The sequence below is a fragment of the Aureococcus anophagefferens genome, assembly GCF_000186865.1.
Source record: "Aureococcus anophagefferens unplaced genomic scaffold AURANscaffold_14, whole genome shotgun sequence".
In the NCBI taxonomy this organism is placed as follows: domain Eukaryota; class Pelagophyceae; order Pelagomonadales; family Pelagomonadaceae; genus Aureococcus; species Aureococcus anophagefferens.
Window position 1 is genome coordinate 49,662 of NW_008705574.1, and position 19,715 is coordinate 69,376.

Genomic DNA, 19,715 nt, shown 5'->3' on the forward strand with positions numbered 1-19,715 from the left:
TGCTTCGCCGCGGCCTCCTTCTGCCGCTGGTCCGCGAGCTTGGCGGTTAGGCGGTCCACGCGCGACTCGCCCGGCGCGGGCTTGGACCGCTCCTCGTCGTCGCCGGCGCCGCCGCCCTCGTCCTTGCGCTTCGCGTCGTCGAGGGTGTTCGCCAACGACTTGCGGAAGTTCACGGTCAGCGCCGCGAAGCGCCGCGCGTGGGCCGCGCGCCGCCGCGCCTTCTTCGTGCGGCCGAAGCCGAAGTTCGCCGGGCCCTTGGCCCCGGGGACCTTGGGCGCGCGCGCGGGCGCGGCCAACGCGAACGCGCGCGCGACCTCGGCCCGCGACCGGTAGCGCCGGCCCAGGGGGTCGAAGTAGTAGACGTCGTAGGTGCCCGCCGTGTTGCCCTCCTTGCGCACCTCGACGGTCGCCGTCCAGCCGTCGATCAAGTCCGCGGAGCCGCCGCAGGCCTCGACGTAGCGGGCCAGCGCGGCGACGCACGTGTCGCTCGCCTGGTTCGAGTTCAGCCCCTTGAGGTTCGCCCGGTCGATCTGCACGGGCGCCGGCCGGCCCGCCGACGCCCAGCGCGCCGCCGCGCGCAGCGCGTCGAGGCGGATGAGCGCGGACGTCGCGGGCAAATACGGCGGCGGCACGTCGGGCGGCGGCAGCGGGCTGCAGGGCCGGTCCGTGCCGTCGTAGTAGAGCTGCGCCGGCGGCGTCGGCGGCAGCGCCGGCGGCGGCGGCGCGCCGGGGGTCGGGGGGAGGAGCGGCGCCGCGGCCGCGGCCGGCGGCGGCGGCGCCGGCGCCGCGGGCGCGTCGACGTCGTCGCGGACCTGCCACGGGTGGCCCCGCAGGCGCTGGCCGTCGACCTTGAGGCGCACGGCGAAGAGCTTCGCCGGCGCCGGCGCCGGCGCCGCCGGCGCGGCGCCGCCGAGGGCCGCGAGCGAGAAGCCCTGCGCCTCGCCCTGTTCGAACGGCGACCAACGGCCCTCGTCGTCGTCGCCGTCGCTCGACGGCGGCGCCGCGGGCCGGAAGGTCGCGCCGGCGAGGAGCGCCGGGTTGAAGGGGTACTGGCCGATGGCGGCGGCGGGCACGGGCCGCGCGGCCGGCCGCGGCGCGATCGGGATCGGCGCGGCGGGCGCGGCGGCGGCCGCGTAGTAGTGGGGGGGCATCTGGAGCATGCCCGCGCTCAGCTGCATGGGCGGGAGGAAGCCCCGCGGCGGCTGCTGGCCCTGGAAGACGAACATCTGCTGCTGGAGCTGGAGCAGCTGCTGGGGCGGCAGGCCGCGGGGCCAGCCCGCGGGCACCTGGACCGGCGCGCCCCGACCCACCCCCGGGACCCCCTGAGGGTACTGGGGAGGTCCCCGGCCGTTCTGACCCCACCCGGGGTACATGGCGTCGTCGTCAAGTCAGTTTGCAGACTTAATTGCGAAGAGGCGAGTTGAGCCCGATCGGGACGCTTTGACGACTTGCTCGGTGTTTGGGCCTGAGTCTCGCGCCTCTGCTTCAACAATCGAGTTCCCAAGACGTTGAAGCCAGATACTGACGCGTTTGACGGTGCTCGATCGGCCGCAAAGTGTCCAAAGTCATCTCGGATGCGTTGGAGATCCGTTGCGGGGGCCCGGGGGGTCGCGAGATCATTTTTGGAGCGCACGCAGCCCCGCGCTCTCGCGAAACCGCGCGCGCGCGCGGCGAAACCGCCGTGGGGTCTGCGGCTCGTGCGGGATGACCCGTGATTGCTAGCGAGCACGGCGCTGGTGTTCGGGGCGGGGAGACAGCTGCGGGATCGCTCGCCCGACGAGCGCTGGCGACCCGCGCCGCGCGCCAACATGAGTTCAAACAGCTTGTCGTGATCTTAGCGATTGACAGACCGCCGCAGCGTGCTGTCAAGCGCGGTTGACCGCCCTGCGCCGACCCCGACACCCGGCACCACTCCAGCGCGCTCTCCCCCGCACCACCGCGACCGCACACAACCGCAACCATGCCCCTCGGCGGCAAGGCCATCAAGAAGCGCCAGCAGGCCGCCGACGCCAAGGAGGGCATCGTGAGGGACGAGATGGTGCTGCGCAAGCAGGCGACGGCGAAGGCCGACGTGGCCTGCAAGCTCTGCGCGACGTCCTTCAAGCTCACGAAGAAGAACGTCGACGCGCGGACGCACGCCGCGTCGAAACATCCGGAGTCGACGTTCGAGGCGTGCTTCCCCGTCTGCGTCGCGCACGAGGCCGAGCTCGCCAAGAACGGCGCGGGCGACAGCGGCAACAACGCCAAGGGCGGCGTCGGCAAGACCGGGGGCAAGAAGAAGGACAAGGGCGAGGACCTCAGCGCGCTCCTCGACGCCGGCCTCGCGGGCGTCGGCTCCAAGCCCAAGAAGGGCGGGAAGAAGTAAATTGGAAACGAGTTATTCGGCGCAGTCGCCGGCGTCGCACGTCGCTTCGTCCTCCCCGCGGAAGAAGCTCCGGAGCGCCGCGCGGTAGGACCGGGGCTTCTCCGCCGCGCGCGCGATGAGGCTCTTGGCCTCGTCGAGGTGGAGCGCGTCCTTGGCGAAGCGCGTCGCGTTCTCCAGGAGGCCCGTGTCGTTGAAGAGGAGCGACGCCAGGGCGAGGTCCGGCAACAGCTCGAGGAGGTGCGCGCGCGAGAACGACTCGGGGATGAGGCTCGCCGCGCGGCCCTTGTTCTCCCGGAGGAGCGCGAGGAAGGACGACCGCGAGACGCCGTCGGGCAGCGTCGGCCGGAAGGCCTTGGACGCGGCGTAGCGCGCCATGAGCGCGTCCACGGACTGCTTCAGCTCCTCGCGCGAGAACGCGCCCTCGTCCCACTGCGGGCTCCGCTCGTAGTCGCCGATGACGGACCCGCCCCCGGCGGAGAAGTCGATGGACGGCAGGATGTAGAGGTAGACGCAGAACCAGTGCGTCGCCGCCGCGGCCATGACGAAGATGTGCCAGACGACGTGCCAGCCAGGGTGCCGCATGCCGCGGACGAAGAAGAAGATGCCCGCGATGTAGAGCGCGCCGCCGAGCGCCAGCAGGAAGAAGGCCTCGGGCGCCAAGAGCCGCTTCACGGGGCCGATGATCGGCAGCACCGCCGCGCCCATGGACGCGTAGATGATGATCTCCGTCGGGTTCAGGTGCTCCGACGAGATGCCGATGCCCGCGGCCGAGATGCAGCAGCCGCAGAACGCCGCGATCCAGTTGATGACGACGATGGCCGCGGCGCCGAGGTGGCCCCGGCAGCCCAGGAAGACGAGGGGCGTGTAGCTCCCCGCGATGAGCAGGTAGATCGCCGCGTGGTCGAAGCGCTGGAACCAGAGCATGATGCGCGGGTGCATGAAGAAGCCGTGGTACGCCGTCGACGAGCCGAAGCAGCAGAGCAGCGTGAACTGGTAGAGGAGGCAGGCCCAGTACGTCGTGCGGTCGCGGTGCCACGCGTCGTACAGGAGCGGGATCGCGCCGATGAGCGCGGCGATGAAGCCCATGCCGTGCGTCAGGGCGTTGAGGATCTCCTCCGTCGTGTAGTTGCCGACGGCGTCGATCTTGACGCCGTGCTTACTGAGGACCGTCGCGAGCTTGTGGCTGCTCGAGTAGTAGAGCCCGTTGTTCGAGACGTCGAGGCGCTGCAGGCCGCAGCTGCAGCGCCACTTGCCCGCGCCGAGGTGCTTCGTGAGCGCCGCCGTGCCCGCGTCGCCGAAGGCGTTGGACCCGAGCTTGGCCGTCTTGATGGTCGCGGACGAGCCGAGCGCGGCCGCGAGCTCTGTTATGGCGAGGTCGTCCAAGCCGCAGGCGCTCACGTCCAACGTCGTCACCGACGTGTTCCGCCGCAGGGCCTGGGCCAGGGCCCGCGCGTCGGCGGCGTGCGACGCCGCCGTCGAGTTGTTCGGGTCCGACCGGAGCGTCAGCGACGTGATCGTCTTCGACTCGGCCAAGACGTCGAGGAGCGGCAGCAGGCCCCCGTCCCCAAAGTAGGTCTTGGGCGCCAGGAACCACCAGCGCGTCGACAGCGTCGTGAGCACCGACGGGTCCGGCTGGACGGACAGCTCGGCGCAGCGCCGCAGGTACTCCCGCTCCTCGTTCGTCAGCGGCGGCGAATTGGTGAGGCGCGCGGGCGGCGGCGGCGGCGAACTGTCGTCGCCGCGGGGCACGGGCAGGCACCGCAGCTCCGGCGACGACGACGAGCCCGCCTTCTTTTTCGTCGCCATGGGGTCACGTGCAGAGCGACGACGAGGACAGACGACACCACTGTGACGAGGGTTGTGTGAATCTCCGTCGACGTCAAGGCACCACAAACCATGCCGTGCTTCGTTGCCGTAGCAGGCCGCCGTCGATAACAAGAAGCATCCAATGGCTGAGGCTGCGGTGAAGCGGGCTGCCCGTGCCCTCCTCCTGGCAATCGCGGCCCACGCGGGCACGGAGGAGCTCATCTGCAGCGACCCGCGCGCCGTCGCCGGCGGCTTCTTCCTCGGCCAGTACGTCGCGGCCAACGAGGCGACGCCGTCCCTGACCATCACGGCCAACGCGACGCAGTATAGATACGGCGAGACGGTGAAGATCGACATCGACGCCGTCGGCGACAGGTACAAGACGGGCAACTGGCTCGCCATCCAGGTCGACTTCACGGGCCCCGACGGCGAGGCCATGGGCCTCGTGCACGAGCACACGAAGGACCTGAAAATGGTACCGAACTGCGCGTCGTCGCTCTACAGCGCCGCGGAGTTCAATGGCCACGCGTCCTTCCTCTGGACGCCGTCGACGCACAAATTCGAGATGGGCTCCCTCGACACCACGGGCAACGCGACGTTTCGCGCCATCTGGACGAACGCGCCGGACGGGGCAGCAAAAGGGTGATTCAACGTCGCTTCAACGTGAGTGTTCCGCGCGCGCACGTTTCGGAAAGAGCACCCACGCTTCGAGAGCGCTCCGAGAGATGATCGCTCGTCCCAAAATCAGCGGAAACGAGCGGAAAATGACCGAGAGAGGAGCCTCCACAAAGTTGGGAATTTCGCACCCTTTTCCTGCCCAGGCGCCGGACAAGTCCAAGTCCTACGCGGACCCCTACCTCTACATGAAGACGGTCACGCTCTGGGACCCGACGAAGTGGAATCCGTCGACAAAGGCCGCCGCGCCGCCGAAGCCGCCCGGCGACGCCCGGGCCTGCGTCGACGACACGCCGTCGCTGAACGGCGCGAAGCAGGGCAGCAAAAGAAAGCGAAATTCCCAACTTCAAAGGCTCATATCTCGGCCGTTTTCCACTCGTTTTGGCTGATTTTTGGACGAGCGATCATCTCTCGGAACGGTCTCGAAGCGTTGATGCTTTCTTTGGAACGCGCACGCGCGGAACACTCACGTTGAAGCGACGTTGAATCTCCCTTTTGCTGCCCAGGCGCGAAGCACCACTACCGGCGGTCGCCCGTCTTCCTACAGCGGGCCGGCGACCGCGTGCTCACCTTCCCCAACGACCGCTGCGTCAAGTGCCACGCGTCCTTCGGCGACTCGTGCCTGTCGGCGCAGGTCTCGTGCCCGACGGCGCCGGGGCTGCCCATCGTCGAGCGGCTGTGGGCGCGGTCGAAGAACTGCGAGGGCGCGCCGACGCGCGTGGCGACGGTCGCGCCCGGCGACTACGTCTGCCCCGGCGCGTCCTGGTGGGACCCGGAGCACCTCGACCTGGACCGGTTCGTGCCCAAGATGCTCCGCGACTTCCCGCACGTCTTCGGGAAAGAGGGCGAGGAGGCGCACGCGAAGGCCGCGGTGGACGCCTACCGGTCCATGCTGCGGCTCGTGCAGCTCCAGCCGGAGCTGCCCGTCGTTCCCTCGAAGCAGGTCGACGCCGCCTGGCACTCCCACATCTTGGACACGGAGGCGTACGCGCGGGACACGCTGCGGCTCTTCGGCACGTACCTCCACCACGCGCCGTCCTTCGGCGGCGCCGAGGAGCAGCGGGAGCTCGTGGCGCAGCGCGACGCCATGTTCCGCCGGCTCGAGGAGGCGACGGGGCGGGACCCGCGGAAGGACCGCGCGTGGACCGCGGGGGGCGGCCTCGCGGAGTGGCCCGACTTCGCGGACCAGAAGTCGCCGGACTGCTGCAGCGCCATGTGCGTCAAGGCCGACTGCGCGGGCTGCGTCGGCTGCAACGCCATCGACTGCGGCTTCCTGGGGGACGCGAACGGCAACTCGCCCGGCGCGAGGATCCAGCAGCTCTCGCCCTCGCAGCTCGCGGGCTACGTGCCCGCGTCGGCCGAGCTCCTCGGCGCCTACGACGCGAACGCCCCGGCCTCCTACAAATGTGCTTCAGCCCCCCACGCGTCCATGGAGCTCCAGTGGACCATCGTCGGCGACGAGATCTACTTCAAGCACGACTTCAAGAAGGAGGCGTGGTACGGCGTCGGCCTCGCGAACACGTCGACGCACGACATGGGCGACGGCGTCGACTACATGGTCACCATGGTCAAGGGCGGCAACTACACGGACTACGTCCGCGACATGTACAAGTGGGACGCGGGCAACGGCTGGCCGTGCTGGGACGTGCTCTGGGAGTGCTCCCCGGGCAACGGCACGCAGGGCACGCCCGACTTCAAGGACGTCCAGGTCGACCGGGAAAACGGCTACGCGTCGTCGTCCTGGAACCGCAAGCTCGCCACGGGCGACGGCAAGGACTGGGTCATCGCGGACGAGTTCACGCGCGTGCTCTACGCGTTCGGCGTCGAGGACGACTTCACGTACCACGCCCAGAACTTCGGCGAGTGCGTCCTCAACTTCTTCTCCGGCGTGAGCCAGTACTGCTGGTGGGCCTGAGGGAGGGTCGCGGGTGCGGGTGTATATACTTTTAGGACGAGGCGTAGGACGGCGTCAGCGCGACTTCAACTTCCTCTTCACCTTATGAAGCAGCTTTGGTGAAGTCTGTCATCGCCGCCGCGAATGGAGCAATTTAAAGAGGCCGAGTCGGCGTCCACCCTCGACGGCGCAGTCGCCTTAGAGCGGACCCACCCGCCGCCCGCGCGCCCCGCGGCGATGAGCGAGGACTTCCGCACGGCGGGCTCCCCGCTCTGCGGCGCGGCGCTCATCCGCACGATCCTCCACGCCGACGGGACCATCGCGTCGTCGTCGAACGCGACGGTCGTCGGCTGGCTCGACGCGTCCGAGTCGGAGTTCTTCAACGACCGCGACGAGCCCGCGGCGCTGTTCCGCATCCGCTACCTCGACGGCGAGCTCGCCGGCGACGAGGAGGATCTGGAGGAGCACGAGGTGCGGTCGTCGATTCCGCTCGCGGCGCGCGTCGGCGCGCTCGCGGACCCCTCCGGGGGCCCCGCGGGCGTCGCCGCCGTCGCCGCGAAGCGCGCGGCGCGCAAGCCCCCGCCGCCGAAGAAGCCCGCGAAGAAGCCCGCGAAGAAGAAGATGCGCGCGGCCGCGCCGCCGCCGCCGAAGCCCAAACGGCCCGCGCCGCCCGCGGACCACGCCGCGCTCGTGACCGTGCCGCGGCGCGCGGCGGCCCAGGCGGCCATGAACCGCGGCTTCTGCGAGGCGGCGCCGGGCTCGACGAAGTCGCGCGACGACGGCGCGCGCGTCGCGCTCGCGCGGCGCGCGCTGAGCGAGTTGTGCGTCGAGACGGGCGCGTCGCGCGCGAAGGCGCGCGACATCGCCAAGAAGTGCCGCGAGCTCGCCGGGCGCCTGAGCCGCGGCGACGTCCTCGGGTTGGACGCCGACGGCGACGACGACGACTACGACGAGGATTTGGAGGACGTGAATTTAAGCGCGGCGCTCGTGGAAGCGGCGCTCAAGCAGCTCGTCGACGACGGCGAGGTCTACGAGAGCGGGTCGGGCTACGCGCCGCGCCTCGCCGGCGACGACGGCGGCGCCTGGCAGAGCGACGCCTCCGGCGACGAGAAGCCCGCGGCCTTCGTGCCCAAGAAGCCGCCGGGCTACGACGCCGCGGTCGCGTCCGACGCGAAGCACGCGAGGCCCTACGCGCCCTGGCGGCCCCCGCGGCGCGGCGTGCGCTGCCTGCCGCCGGACAAGTCGCCGGAGAAGAAGCCGAAGCAGGCGGGCGACGAGGACGCCGACTCCCAGGCGGATTTGGAGAGCCAGGCGGTGTCGGAGGAGGACGCGGAGAAGGCCGCGATGATCGCGGACGCGTGCTTCACGGCGGCGTCGGCGGCCCTCGACGATCTGCGGGGCGACCTCAAGCAGCCGCGGTCCGCCTTCGCGCTCTTCAAGCACGACCACACGAAGGACGCCGTCGCGGCCACGATGGACGGCCACTCGCTCAACGACGATCCCGCGCCCGGCTGGTACCGCGAGCTCGTGCCGCGGCGGTCGGGCGACAAGGTCGACGCCTACTACTACCCGCCCGACGGCACGCAGTTGCGGAGCCGGCCCGACGTGCGGCGCTACTTCGAGGGGAACCCCGACGCCGTCAAGGTCGGCGACGTCGTGTTGGACACGTCCCAGTTCCAGTTCGCCTACTCCAAGTGCCCCGCCGAGGAGCTGCGCAAGTGCAAGCCTTTGAACCGCGGCGCCATCACGGCGGAGCTCCACCGCCGCTGGGAGGCGCTCGAGGCCTCGGAGCGCGACGGCTACGCGACGAAAGCCGTCGAAGAAAAAGCCCGCCTCGACGAGGAGCGCAAGCGCGCGGCCAAGACCGTGCGCGACCGCGCCGTCGAGGCCGCGGAGCAGCTCGGCGCGAGCCGCCGCGACGCGCGTTTGGCCGCGGCGCGCGCGGCGCGGTCGCTCTTCGTCGACTTGGACTGGTCGACCTTGGTCTCCGGCGACTCGCCGGTGAAGCGGCCCAAGATCGAGGCGCCCGCCGACGGCGACGACGGCGCGGCGCCCGTGATGACGCCCAAGTCGCCGGGGGCGCGGTCCATCATCGAGCAGCTCGAGAACGAGGCGCCGCCGCTGAATTTGGGCGCGACGGGCGCGGCCCGGCCGCGCCGCGCGGCGACGCAGGGCGTGCGCAAGTCCTACAAGGAGAAGCCGTCGACGGCGGCGGATGTTGTGGCTTGGGCCCTGGAGACGGGCGAGGACTCGGGCGCGAACCAGGAGGGCGAGCAGCGCGCGCTGGGGGTCGACTGGCCGGAGCTCTGCTCCGCGGTCGCGATCAACGAGCGCGCCAAGAAGCTCGACGCCAAGTGCACGGCCTTCAAGGACGCGCCCTACCGCGCGACGCGCGACGGCCTGGCGTCGCTGCTGCGCTCGGGCAAGGCGCGGCGCGCGTGGGCCGACCTGTCGGCCGACGTCGCCGCGGCGGACTTCGAGGATCCCGAAATCCCCGCGGTCGCGCGCCACGGCCGCGCGGAGGCGGGCCTGCGGGCCCTGGTGCTCGCGAAGCTCAGCCCGCCGGACCTGCGGGCGCCCCTCGACGGCCCGCCGGCCGCGGGCTGGCGCGACGACCACGACTGGGTCGGGCGGCCCGTCGTCCACGACGCCGCCGTGGGCCGCGTCGTCGCCTACGGCGGCGCCGACGGCCGCTGGCGCTGCGACTTCGACGACGACGGCGGCCGCGAGACGAACGCGGGGCGGTTCCTCTCCGCGCGGGAGTGCTTCAAGGGCGTGGCCGCCGCGGCGCCGTGCGTCGCGTTCCCGGAGTTGGACCGCGACCGTTTGATCCACGAGCTCGTCATGATCTACTGGCCCATGGACAAGCTCTTCTACGAGGGCGCCATCGTCGCCGCGAAGCAGCGCGACCGGCTGTTCGACGAGGCGCCGCCCGCGGGCGCGCACTCGCTGGCTTCGGAGCATTTGGTGCTCTACGACGACGGCTCGTCCGAGTGGCTCGACCTATCGACGGAGCGCGTGCGCTACGTCGAAGCCTCGAAAGCCGCCCGCGAGGCCGGCGACGCCATCCAGCAATTGGTCGCCGAGGACTACTTCCAGTGGTTCATCTCGCCCGTCGATTCCGAGGCGTTGGGTCTGGTCGACTACCACGAGGTCGTCAAGCAGCCCATGGACCTCGGCACCGTCGACGACCGCATCGCCCGGGGCTTCTACGACGACGCCTCGGACGACGACGAGGGCTTGACGCCGCGCCAGCGGGACGCGGCCGTCGCCAAGCGGCTCCGCCGCCGCGCCGCCGCGGACATCCGCCTCACGTTCACGAACGCCGTGCTCTTCGGGGCAGGACAAGAGAGCGAAATTCCAAACTTCAAAGCCTCATATCTCGGCCGTTTTCCACTCGTTTCGGCTGATTTTTGGACGAGCGATCATCTCTCGGAACGGTCTCGAAGCATGGATGCTTTTTCCGGAACGAGCGCGCGCGGAACACTCACGTTGAAGCGACGTTGAATCACCCTTGTCCTGCCCAGGTGCTCTTCAACGCGGACCCCAAGAACCCCTGCGCGTCCGCGGCGAAGAAGCTGCTGGCCCTCTTCGAGAAGTCGGCGCTCGCGCGGTCCGCGCGCGACCCGGACGCGGCGCCCGCGCCCGCGCCCGCGGCGGCGGCCGCGGCCAAGGGCCCCGCGCCGAAGCGGCCCCGCGACGACGACGACGACTACGACGACGACAGCGACGGCGACTGGGCGCCGGGGGGCAAGGCGCGCAAGAAGCGCGGCGCGGACCTGCCGGCGTTCTCCGCCGGGGGCAAGCACCCCGTCGAGAACGCGCTCCGCTTCGAGCAGCTCCTCTCGTCCATCAGCCGCCAGGCCCACGTCGACGCCTTCGCGCCGCCGTCGTCAAGCGCAAGCAGACCGCCGACGAGTACCGCCTCCGCTCCGAGCCCAAGGTCAAGCCCGTCGAGCCGGAGGTCAAGCCCGAGCCCATGGACGTCGACGCGCCGCCGGCCGCCGCGCCGCCCGCGGCCGACGTCGCGGCCAACGGCTTCGCCGCCGCGCCGCCCGCCGCGCCGGCGCCGGCCGTCGCGCCGGCGCCGCCGCCCGCCGCGCCGGCGCCCGTCGCCGCGCCCGTCGTCGCGCCGGCGCCCGTCGTCGCCGGCACGGCGTCGCCGCCGCCGCTGCCCGCGCCCGCGGCGCCCGCGGCGACGCCGCCGGCCGCGGCCGCGGCGTCGCCGCCGCCGACGTCGGCCGACGGCCTCACGCCGCTGTCGCCGCCGCCCGAGGTCGACGACCGGCGCCTCTACTGGGGCCGCGCCGCCGTCGAGACGGACTACTACGAGCGCGAGCACTTTGCGCATGTCGCCGACAAGCCCTACCTCGGCCGCGTCGCGAACGGCGTCTGGGAGATCCGGCCGTCGCTCGCCAAGGTCGCCCTCGGCCACGTCCTCGGCACGCTCGTCCACAGTGGCCACGTCGTCGAGCTCGCCGACGGCGGCTTCGTCGCCGCGAACCTCTACCGCCGCGGCGTCGCCTTCGAGCGCAAGCGCGCGGGCGGCGCGAAGGACGCGCTCCCGGACGTCGAGCTCGAGCTCTCGGAGTACGAGATCCAGCGGCGGGAGCGCATGGCGCGCAACGAGGCCATGCTCAAGAGTCTCGGCTTCTGAGCACGCCCGGTCGCACTAAGAAAGAGATCGGGTTCAAGTTTCCTCACTGGCAGATGCCAGTGCCGCAGATCTAGACTCTGAGAGGCTCGGACCGTTCAACTGAGTCAAGTTAGTCGACGGACGCCCAGCGGCCGGGCCGCGGGCCCGTCGCCGTCCGCGCGGGCATGCGGAGGCAGCCGAGCTCGTCGGGCAGGTCGACGTCCTGGCTCATGCCCGCCCACGCGCCCGCGTAGGCGAACCTCACGACGCGGGGCGGGTCGCCGCGGGGCCGAAGCAGCCGGCCGTCGTACCATTTTTCCTCGACCAGGAGCTGGCACCGCAGGTCCGCGCGCACGTCGGACATCCTGACCCACTCGAAGCCCGGCGCGCACGCCTCGAACGGCGCGGACTTGGGCTTGAAGCCCGGCGCGCACTCGTCGCCGCTCGACTCGGCGCGCTGCCGCTTCTTGGGCTTGCACTCGAGGCCCCGCGGCTTGCACTCGAGGTCGCGCCGCCGCGGCTTGCACTCGAGGTTGCGCCGCCGCGGCTCGCACTCGAGACCCTCGTCGTCGTCGTCGAACTGGAACTCCTCCTCGCCGTCCGACTCGCCGCCCTCCTTCTCCTCGTCGAACTGGAACTCCCGCTCCTCCTCGCTGTCCGACTCGCCAAAGAGCGCCTCCGTCGCGGTCCGCGGCCGAAACGACGCGTTCGAGGACCGCTCCTCGTCCGCGGTCACGGCCGTGCTCCGCTCGTCGTCGGCGGGCTCGGGCGCGGCGCGCGGCTCGGCGCGCGCGGCGCGCGGCTCGCCCTTGACGGCCGCGGCGGCGGCCAGCGCCTTCTTCGCGACCTTCGGGGCGCGCCTCGCGGGCCGCGGCGCGGCCGCGGCGGGCGGCGCGGCGGGCGCGGCGGGCGGCGCGGGCGCGGCGGGCGCGCGCGCGGCGTCGCCCTCGCCGGCGGGCCGCGCCGCGTCGCACACATCGCACGTCGCGTCGTCGGCTTTGTTGTAGGCAAACGTGCACGACGTACAGGACCACATCGTGAGGTCGATCGGCGGCAAGGGCGACGAAGCGCTCGGCGCGGGCGCCGGGGCCTTCGGCGCGGGCGGCTGGGCCTTGGGCGCGGGCGGCGGCGCCGACGGCTTCGGTCGCTTGGCACCGGTCTCCGCCGAGGCGTCCGACGCCCGCTTCTTCTTCGGGATTTTCGGCATAACCGTGAGGTCCTCGATCTCGCCCCGCGCTTTCGCCTCCGAGAGGTTCGCGCGCGCGAGCTCCTCCGTCGTGCTCGCGCCCAGGAAGACGACCTCGTCGTCGGAGTCGTCCGCCCGAGGCGAGAACTCCTCCGCCTTCTCGAGGATGTAGCTCTCACGAAACACTCGATACTTCTTGCCGGTCTCCGTGAGCTGCGCGTGCAGCTCCGAGTCCTCCTGCACGTGCTTGCCCACGAGCCACGCGCGAGCGAACCCGCTCCGCCGCATGTCGCGCACGTAACCGGCGTAGCTCTCCGCGTCGATGTGCTCGCTGAAGCGCACGAAGAGCTCGTCCGGCTTCGATTCGTGCCTCAAGCGCACGGTCACCTCCGTGCGGCGCGGCGCGTCGCCAAAGCGAGCCTTAAACGCGTCCTCGGTCCAGTCGAGCATGGCGGTGGGCACGGTCCACTGCTTCGTCTCGAGGATGCGCAGCACGGCGCCGTGGACTTTGTAGATGTCGCGCGTCTCCTTCGCGTCCCACTCCGGCCCAAAGAGGGCCATATTTTGATCTCCCGACTTGCTGCGATCGATGCGGCGCCCAGGAACCTCAGCGACGCGAGGCAGGGCGTTTGGCTACGGCGAAACAGCGCCGCGCCGTCGACCCATCGGCCGCGGCGCTCTCCGAGGTCAGGCGATGCTTGTGTCCGAGGAGAACCTCGCCGCGGCGCCAGACAGCTCGTCGTGCACCCTCGACGCCGCCAAGCGCCCGCGAGTTCAAATCCACCATGTCCTCCATGGAGGTCGACGAGAACACGACCAAGATCGACGAGGGCTTGTACTCCCGCCAGCTCTACGTCCTTGGGCGCGAAGGCCAGGCGAAGATGTCGGCGAGCAGCGTGCTCGTCTGCGGCCTCAACGGCGTCGGCTGCGAGGTCGCCAAGAACGTGATCCTCGCCGGCGTCAAGGCCGTGACCCTCTTCGACCCGACGCCGGCGACGTGGTACGACGTCGGCGGGTCGCCCTACGTCGCGCCCGCGCACGTCGGGACCGCGACGCGCGCCGACGCGTGCGCGAAAGCGCTCGCGGAGCTCAACCCCTACGTCGCCGTGTCCGTCATGGGCGCCGGCGGCAACGGCAGCAACGCCGGCGACCTCCACTCCGGCGACGCGGCCGAGTGGGCCGCGCGCGTCGCGGGCTTCTCGTGCGTCGTCCACTGCGACGCTTCCAGCGACGCGGAGCTCGTCGCGGCGGACGGCGCGTGCCGCCAGGCGGGCGCGTGCTTCGTCGCCGCCGAGTGCCGCGGCGTCTGCTGCGCCCTCTTCTGCGACTTCGGGGACGCCTGGGCCGTGACGGACGTCGACGGGGAAGCGGGCGCGTCGTGCCTCGTCGCTTCCGTCACCCAAAGCCAGCCGGCGTTGGTCACGGTCACGGACGAGCAGCGCCACGGCATGAACGAGGGCGACGTGGTCCAGATCGCGTCCTGCGTCGGCGCCGAGGAGTTGAATGATCGCGAGTTCGAGGTCGTTCGGGTCACGTCGCCCTACGCGTACGAGATCGACTGCGACGGCACGAAGCTCGCGCGGCCCTACGTGGGCAGCGGCTACGCGAGCCACAAGAAGCAGCCGGGCACGGTCGCCCACGCGTCCCTCGCGTCGAAGTTCGAGAACCCCGGCGAGTTCCTCACGCCGGATTTCGGGAAATTCGCGCGGCCGGCGACGTTGCACGGCGCGTTCCGCGCGTTGCGGTCCTGGCGGTCGGCCCACGGCGGCGCCTTCCCCGGGCCCGCGGCGGCGGCGGCCGTCGGCGAAGTGTACGCGTCGACCTTCGCCGTCGCCGACGGCGAGGAGGGCGCGCGGGGCTTCGCGGAGGCGCTCGCGCGGACCGCCGCGGGCGACGTGTCGCCGGTGGCCGCGTTCCTCGGCGGCGTCGCGGGCCAGGAGGTGCTCAAGGCCTGCAGCGCCAAGTTCACGCCCGTGAGCCAGTGGTTCTACTTCGACGCCCTCGAGAGCCTGCCGGAGGCCGCGTCGCCGCCGCGCGGCGACCGCGACGATTCCGCGCGCGTCGTCTTCGGAGACGACGTCCTGGGCAAGCTCAAGAACGCCAAGCTCTTCCTCGTGGGCGCCGGCGCCATCGGCTGCGAGATGCTCAAGAACTGGGCGCTCCTGGGCGTGGGCGCCGGCGCCGGGGGGTCCGTGACGGTGACGGACATGGACCGCATCGAAAAGTCGAATCTGTCGCGCCAGCTCCTCTTCCGCGCGTCCGACATCGGCGAGGCCAAGTCGACGACGGCGGCGGCGGCGGCGCGGGCCCTGCGGCCCGAGATCAACGTGACGCCCCTCGAGCTGCGCGTCGGCCCGGACTCCGAGGACGTCTTCGACGACGCGTTCTTCGCGAGTTTAACGGGCGTGTGCACGGCGCTCGACAACGTCGACGCGCGGCTCTACGTCGACTCCAAGTGCCTCTTCTACCACCTGCCCATGTTCGAGTCCGGGACCCTGGGCACGAAGGGCAACACGCAGGTCGTCGTGCCGGGCCTCACGGAGCACTACGGCGCGAGTCGCGATCCGCCGGAGAAGTCCATACCCGTGTGCACGTTGAAGAACTTCCCCAACAAGATCGAGCACACGCTCCAGTGGGCGCGCGACTGGTTCGAGGGCGCCTTCAAGCAGGGCGCCGACGACGTCAACATGTTCCTCGCGCAGGGCAACGCGGGCTTCGAGAAAGCGCTCGACGCGCAGCCGAACACGAAATTGGAGGTCGCGGCCCGCGTGAAGACGGCGCTCGTGGACGCCCGGCCGACGACCTACGAGGACTGCGTCGTCTGGGCGCGGCTCCAGTTCGAGGACTGCTTCCACAACTCCATCGCGCAGCTGCTCCACAACTTCCCCGAGGACCAGGTCACGGCGGGCGGCGCGCCGTTCTGGTCAGGGCAGGACAAGAGTGATTCAACGTCGCTTCAATGTGAGTGTTCCGCGCGCGCGCGTTCTGGAAAAAGCATCCACGCGTCGAGACCGTTCCGAGAGATGATCGCTCGTCCAAAAATCAGCCGAAACGAGTGGAAACCGGCCGAGCTAGGAGCCTTTGAAGTTGGGAATTTCGCACTCTTGTCCTGCCCAGGTTCTGGTCGGGCGCGAAGCGCGCGCCGGCCACGTGCGCCTTCGACGCCAACGACGCGCTCCACCTCGACTACGTCAAGGCCGCGGCGGCGCTCCGGGCGTCGAACTACGGCATCAACTCGACCCTCGCGACCTACGACGCGGCCTTCTACAAGGCGGCGTTGGACCGCGTCATCGTCCCCGACTTCTCGCCGCGCGACGGCGTCAAGATCTCCGCCAACGAAGCGGAGGAGAAGAAGGCCAAGGAAGAGGTCGCCGGCGGCGACGTCGACGCCGACTGCGCCGCGCTGATCAAGGCTCTGCCCGCGGCCGCGTCGCTCGCGGGCATGAAGCTCGTGCCCTGCGACTTCGACAAGGACGACGACGCCCACATGGCCTTCGTCGCCGCGTGCTCGAACCTGCGGGCGCGCAACTACAAGATCCCCGAGGCCGACGTGCACCAGTCGCGGCCAGGGCAGCAAAAGAGAGCGAAATTCCCAACTTCAAAGGCTCCTCTCTCGGCCGGTTTCCACTCGTTTTGGCTGATTTTTGGACGAGCGATCATCTCTCGGAGCGGTCTCGACGCGTGGGCGCTTTTTCCGGAACGCGCGCGCGCGGAACACTCACGTTGAAGCGACGTTGAATCACCCTTGTGCTGCCCAGGTCGCGGCTCATCGCGGGCAAGATCATCCCGGCCATCGCGACGACGACGGCGCTCGTCGCGGGTTTGGCGTGCCTCGAGCTCGTCAAGGTGCTCCAGGGCAAGCCCCTCGAGGCCTACAAGTGCGCCTTCGCGAACCTGGCGCTGCCCCTCTTCGCCATCTCCGAGCCCAACGCGCCGGCGACGACCGCGGCCAAGATCCCCGGCGGGCGCCGCGGCGGCGAGGAGTGGAAGCACACGCCCTGGGACTGCATCGAGCTCGACGGCGCGGACCTGACGCTCAAGGCGCTCGTGGCGCACTTCGAGGACGAGTTCGGCTGCGAGCTGTCCATGCTGTCCTACGGCGTGTCCATCCTCTTCTCGTCGTTCGCGTCCGCGAAGAAGGTCAAGCTCCGCATGCCCATGAAGATCACGGACATCATCGCCGAGGTCACGAAGAAGCCCGTCGCGCCGAACCGCAAGTACCTCGTCCTCGAGGTCATGCTCCAGGACGACGACTGCGAGGAGGTCGACCTGCCCTACGTGCGGCTCAAGCTGTTCTAGGAGCCCCGTAGTAAGCGCACCGTCGGACCCTAGGGCCGCCCGAACTGGGGGAACTCGTCGTGGTAGAGCCGGAGGATTTCGCTCGCCGTCGGCTGGATGGCGTCCTCGGAGTGGTGCGTCATGGCCTCGAGCTCCGGCCGCCAGGGCGGCGACAGCTTCAGGTTCAGCCGCGCGACGTGGAGGATCGCGGACGCGAGGAGCGACGGCTGGATGGCGGAGAACTTGTGGTGCTGGAGGCACAAAGAGCAGAAGAAGGCGCACCACTTCTGGACGTAGAGGTAGAGCCGGTCGAACTTGTCCGGCGTCACGGGCGCGTCGCGGTGGAAGTCGCGCGGGCCCTCGGCGTCGCCCGCCGCGCGCGCGTAGAGCGGCTTGAGCGCGATGAAGTGCTGGAGGCAGTGGAGGGGCGTGACGCAGAGCACGCGCCAGCCCAGGTGCAGGTCGATGTAGCGCTCGCAGGTCCGCCAGTCCGAGTTCTGGCACTGCTTGCTGAAGAGGTCCGGCACGTGGCGCGCGAACGCGCCGTCGTCGGGCACGGGCGCGCGGTGCAGGCGCGCCGACGCGCGCAGCGCCGCCACGCAGAGGTAGGCCGCGTGCTCGCGCATGGTCCGCGCGACCCAGCGCAGCGCGTCGTCGCGCGCGTTCGGCAACAGCCACAACAGATCGATGAGGCGCACCGCGTGGTGCGCGACCGACAGGTCCAGGTCGCACTTCTCCGCGAGGCCGTGGAGCGAGTCGACGACGGCGCGCCGGTAGCGCGTCCACCAGGGGCTCGCCAGGCTCCCGTGGGCCCGCCGCGCGGCCTCGGCCTGCGCGCCGAGCACCGCCTCCGTCTCCAGCAGCCGCTCGAAGCGCTCGGCCGCGCCCGCGCGGTCGTCGGCGCCGCCGTCGAGCACGTAGGGCAGCACGTGCCGGAGTATCAGGTCCTTGGGCACGGCCGCGAGCCGCGGCGACCGCGCGTGGCACTCGAGGACGGCGAAGGCCGTGCGCCGCTCCGACGCCGGCAGCAGGTGGCCCCACTCGTGGATGTCGAGCGACGCGAAGCGCCGGAAGACGAGCACGGAGCTCGGCCACCGCGGACTCGCGAAGGTCCGCGACGGGTCGTCCATCAGGCCCACCTGCGGCCCGCGCCGGGCAGGGGCGAATGCGATTGCTGCCCCGGCGGAGCCGACGACGAAATCGAGGGGAAAGGAGGGCTGCACCTCGACCGCCTCATCTACCTTGCATGCCTCGAGATCGAGCTCGCCGCCGAGCGCGTCGTCTTGCGCGCCCACTCGCGCACCGCGCTCTCGGTCCCCTCGCCGCTCGCTCGCTTTCCCGCAAAGCGCCGGTACCATGTACGGCGGCGGCTACGGCGGCGGCTACGGCGCGCCGCCGCCGCAGATGGGCTACGGCGCGCCGCCGCCGCAGATGGGCTACGGCGGCGGCGGCTACGGCGCGCCGCCGCCCCAGATGGGCTACGGCGGCCCGCAGCCGGGCATGGGGTTCCACAACCAGATGCCCATGAACGCGCCGCCGCCGCCCCTGGGCCTGCCGCCGCGCGCGCCCGTCGGCACGCTCGACGACGTCAAGAGCCTGTGGGTGGGCGAAGTCCAGCCGGACTGGACCGAGGAGTACATGCGGTCCATCTACGCCGAGTGCAACAAGCGCTTCAACGTGAAGATCATGCGGGACCGCGCCACGGGCACGGCCGCGGGCTACGGGTTTTTGGAATTCGAGAGCCACGCGGACGCGGCGGAGGTGCTGCGGCTCTACGAGGACAAGCCCATCCCCGGCACGCCCTTCAAGTGCGTGCTGCGCTGGGGCGGCGGCCACGGCACGGCGGCCGCGAAGCCCAAGGGGGGCACGCCCTACGGCGCGGGCACGATGCACCCCGTGGGCTACTCGGGGCCGCCGCCGCAGGCGGACTGGTCCATCTTCGTGGGGGACCTGGACTACACGGTCACGGAGCAGCAGCTCCACGGCGCCTTCGCGAAGAAGTACCGGAGCATCCTCAGCACGAAGCTCGTCATCGACATGTCCACGGGCCTCTCCAAGGGCTTTGGGTTCATCAAGTTCGGCTCCGAGGCCGAGCGCGACTCCGCGATGAACGAGATGCACGGCCAGTACGTCGGCGAGCGCGCCATCCGCTGCACGCTCGCGACGACGCGCGAGGAGCGCGAGCGCGAGGCGAAGATGAACCAGCAGCAGCAGATGTACGACCCGAGCCGGTTGCACGCGCCGAAGGCGACGGAGGAGGGCGAGAACACGTGCGTCTTCGTCGGCGGCCTCGACGAGTCCGTGAGCCCGGACATGCTCCGCCACCACTTCGGGCTGTTGGGCGACATCGCCTACATCCGCATCCCGCCGGGCCGGGGCTGCGGCTTCGTCGGCTTCGTGCACCGGAAGAACGCCGAGGCCGCGATCTCGACGCTCCAGGGCCTCCGCATCAACGGCTACAAGGTGCGCCTGAGCTGGGGGTCCATGCGCCAGGGCCCGAAGAACGCCCGCGTCGCCCAGCAGGCCGCGGCCGCGCGCGCGGCGGCCGCGTCGGGCAAGCAGCTCACGCCCCAGGCGCGCGAGCTGCTGGGCTCCGCGGCGGGCGGGCTGATCCCCATGGTCACGCAGTTCAAGAAGGAGCACAAGACGCCCTTCGGGACCGTGACCAACGACTTCCTCGACGCGCTGCCGGACCCGTCCGCGCCCTGGCCCGCGCCGGACCCGCCGGGCGCGGCCGTCGACGACGGCGCGCCGGGCGCGTCCGCGCCGCCGCGCGCGCCGGGCAAGGGCAACGTGCCCACGTCGCCCTACGTCGCCCAGCTCAAGGCGCGCTACGACGCCTACAACGCCGCCGCGGGCGTCCGCGGCGCCGCGG

General features: G+C 71.1%; 4 protein-coding genes across 4 annotated transcripts in view; 3 read left to right on the plus strand and 1 right to left on the minus strand.

Moving 5' to 3' along the window:
* Positions 1 to 4,171, minus strand: part of AURANDRAFT_65285 (hypothetical protein) — a gene marked incomplete at both ends in the record, with an annotated part of 8,399 nt that extends 4,228 nt beyond the window's left edge. Inside the window, 2 exons of the mRNA XM_009040382.1 lie at positions 60 to 1,167; positions 2,406 to 4,171. Of these exons, the coding sequence (XP_009038630.1) occupies positions 60 to 1,167; positions 2,406 to 4,171 (2,874 nt within the window). The remainder of the gene's footprint in view (positions 1 to 59; positions 1,168 to 2,405) is intronic.
* A 436-nt stretch (positions 4,172 to 4,607) lies between these two features.
* AURANDRAFT_65286 (hypothetical protein) lies at positions 4,608 to 11,397 on the plus strand (the record flags this gene model as incomplete). The annotated part of the gene is made up of 6 exons (XM_009040176.1): positions 4,608 to 4,646; positions 4,993 to 5,224; positions 5,353 to 6,734; positions 6,903 to 10,139; positions 10,268 to 10,609; positions 10,648 to 11,397. 6 exons carry the CDS (start codon positions 4,608 to 4,610, stop codon positions 11,395 to 11,397), a joined length of 5,982 nt encoding a protein of 1,993 aa, XP_009038424.1.
* A 1,959-nt stretch (positions 11,398 to 13,356) lies between these two features.
* Positions 13,357 to 16,892, plus strand: AURANDRAFT_54097 (hypothetical protein; the record flags this gene model as incomplete). The annotated part of the gene is made up of 3 exons (XM_009040177.1): positions 13,357 to 15,485; positions 15,680 to 16,120; positions 16,321 to 16,892. 3 exons carry the CDS (start codon positions 13,357 to 13,359, stop codon positions 16,859 to 16,861), a joined length of 3,111 nt encoding a protein of 1,036 aa, XP_009038425.1.
* A 1,472-nt stretch (positions 16,893 to 18,364) lies between these two features.
* On the plus strand, positions 18,365 to 19,321 carry AURANDRAFT_28594 (hypothetical protein; the record flags this gene model as incomplete). The annotated part of the gene is made up of 1 exon (XM_009040178.1): positions 18,365 to 19,321. A coding segment is annotated over one exon (957 nt), but the record flags the coding sequence as incomplete, so codon positions are not given.
* Positions 19,322 to 19,715: the final 394 nt, after the last annotated feature.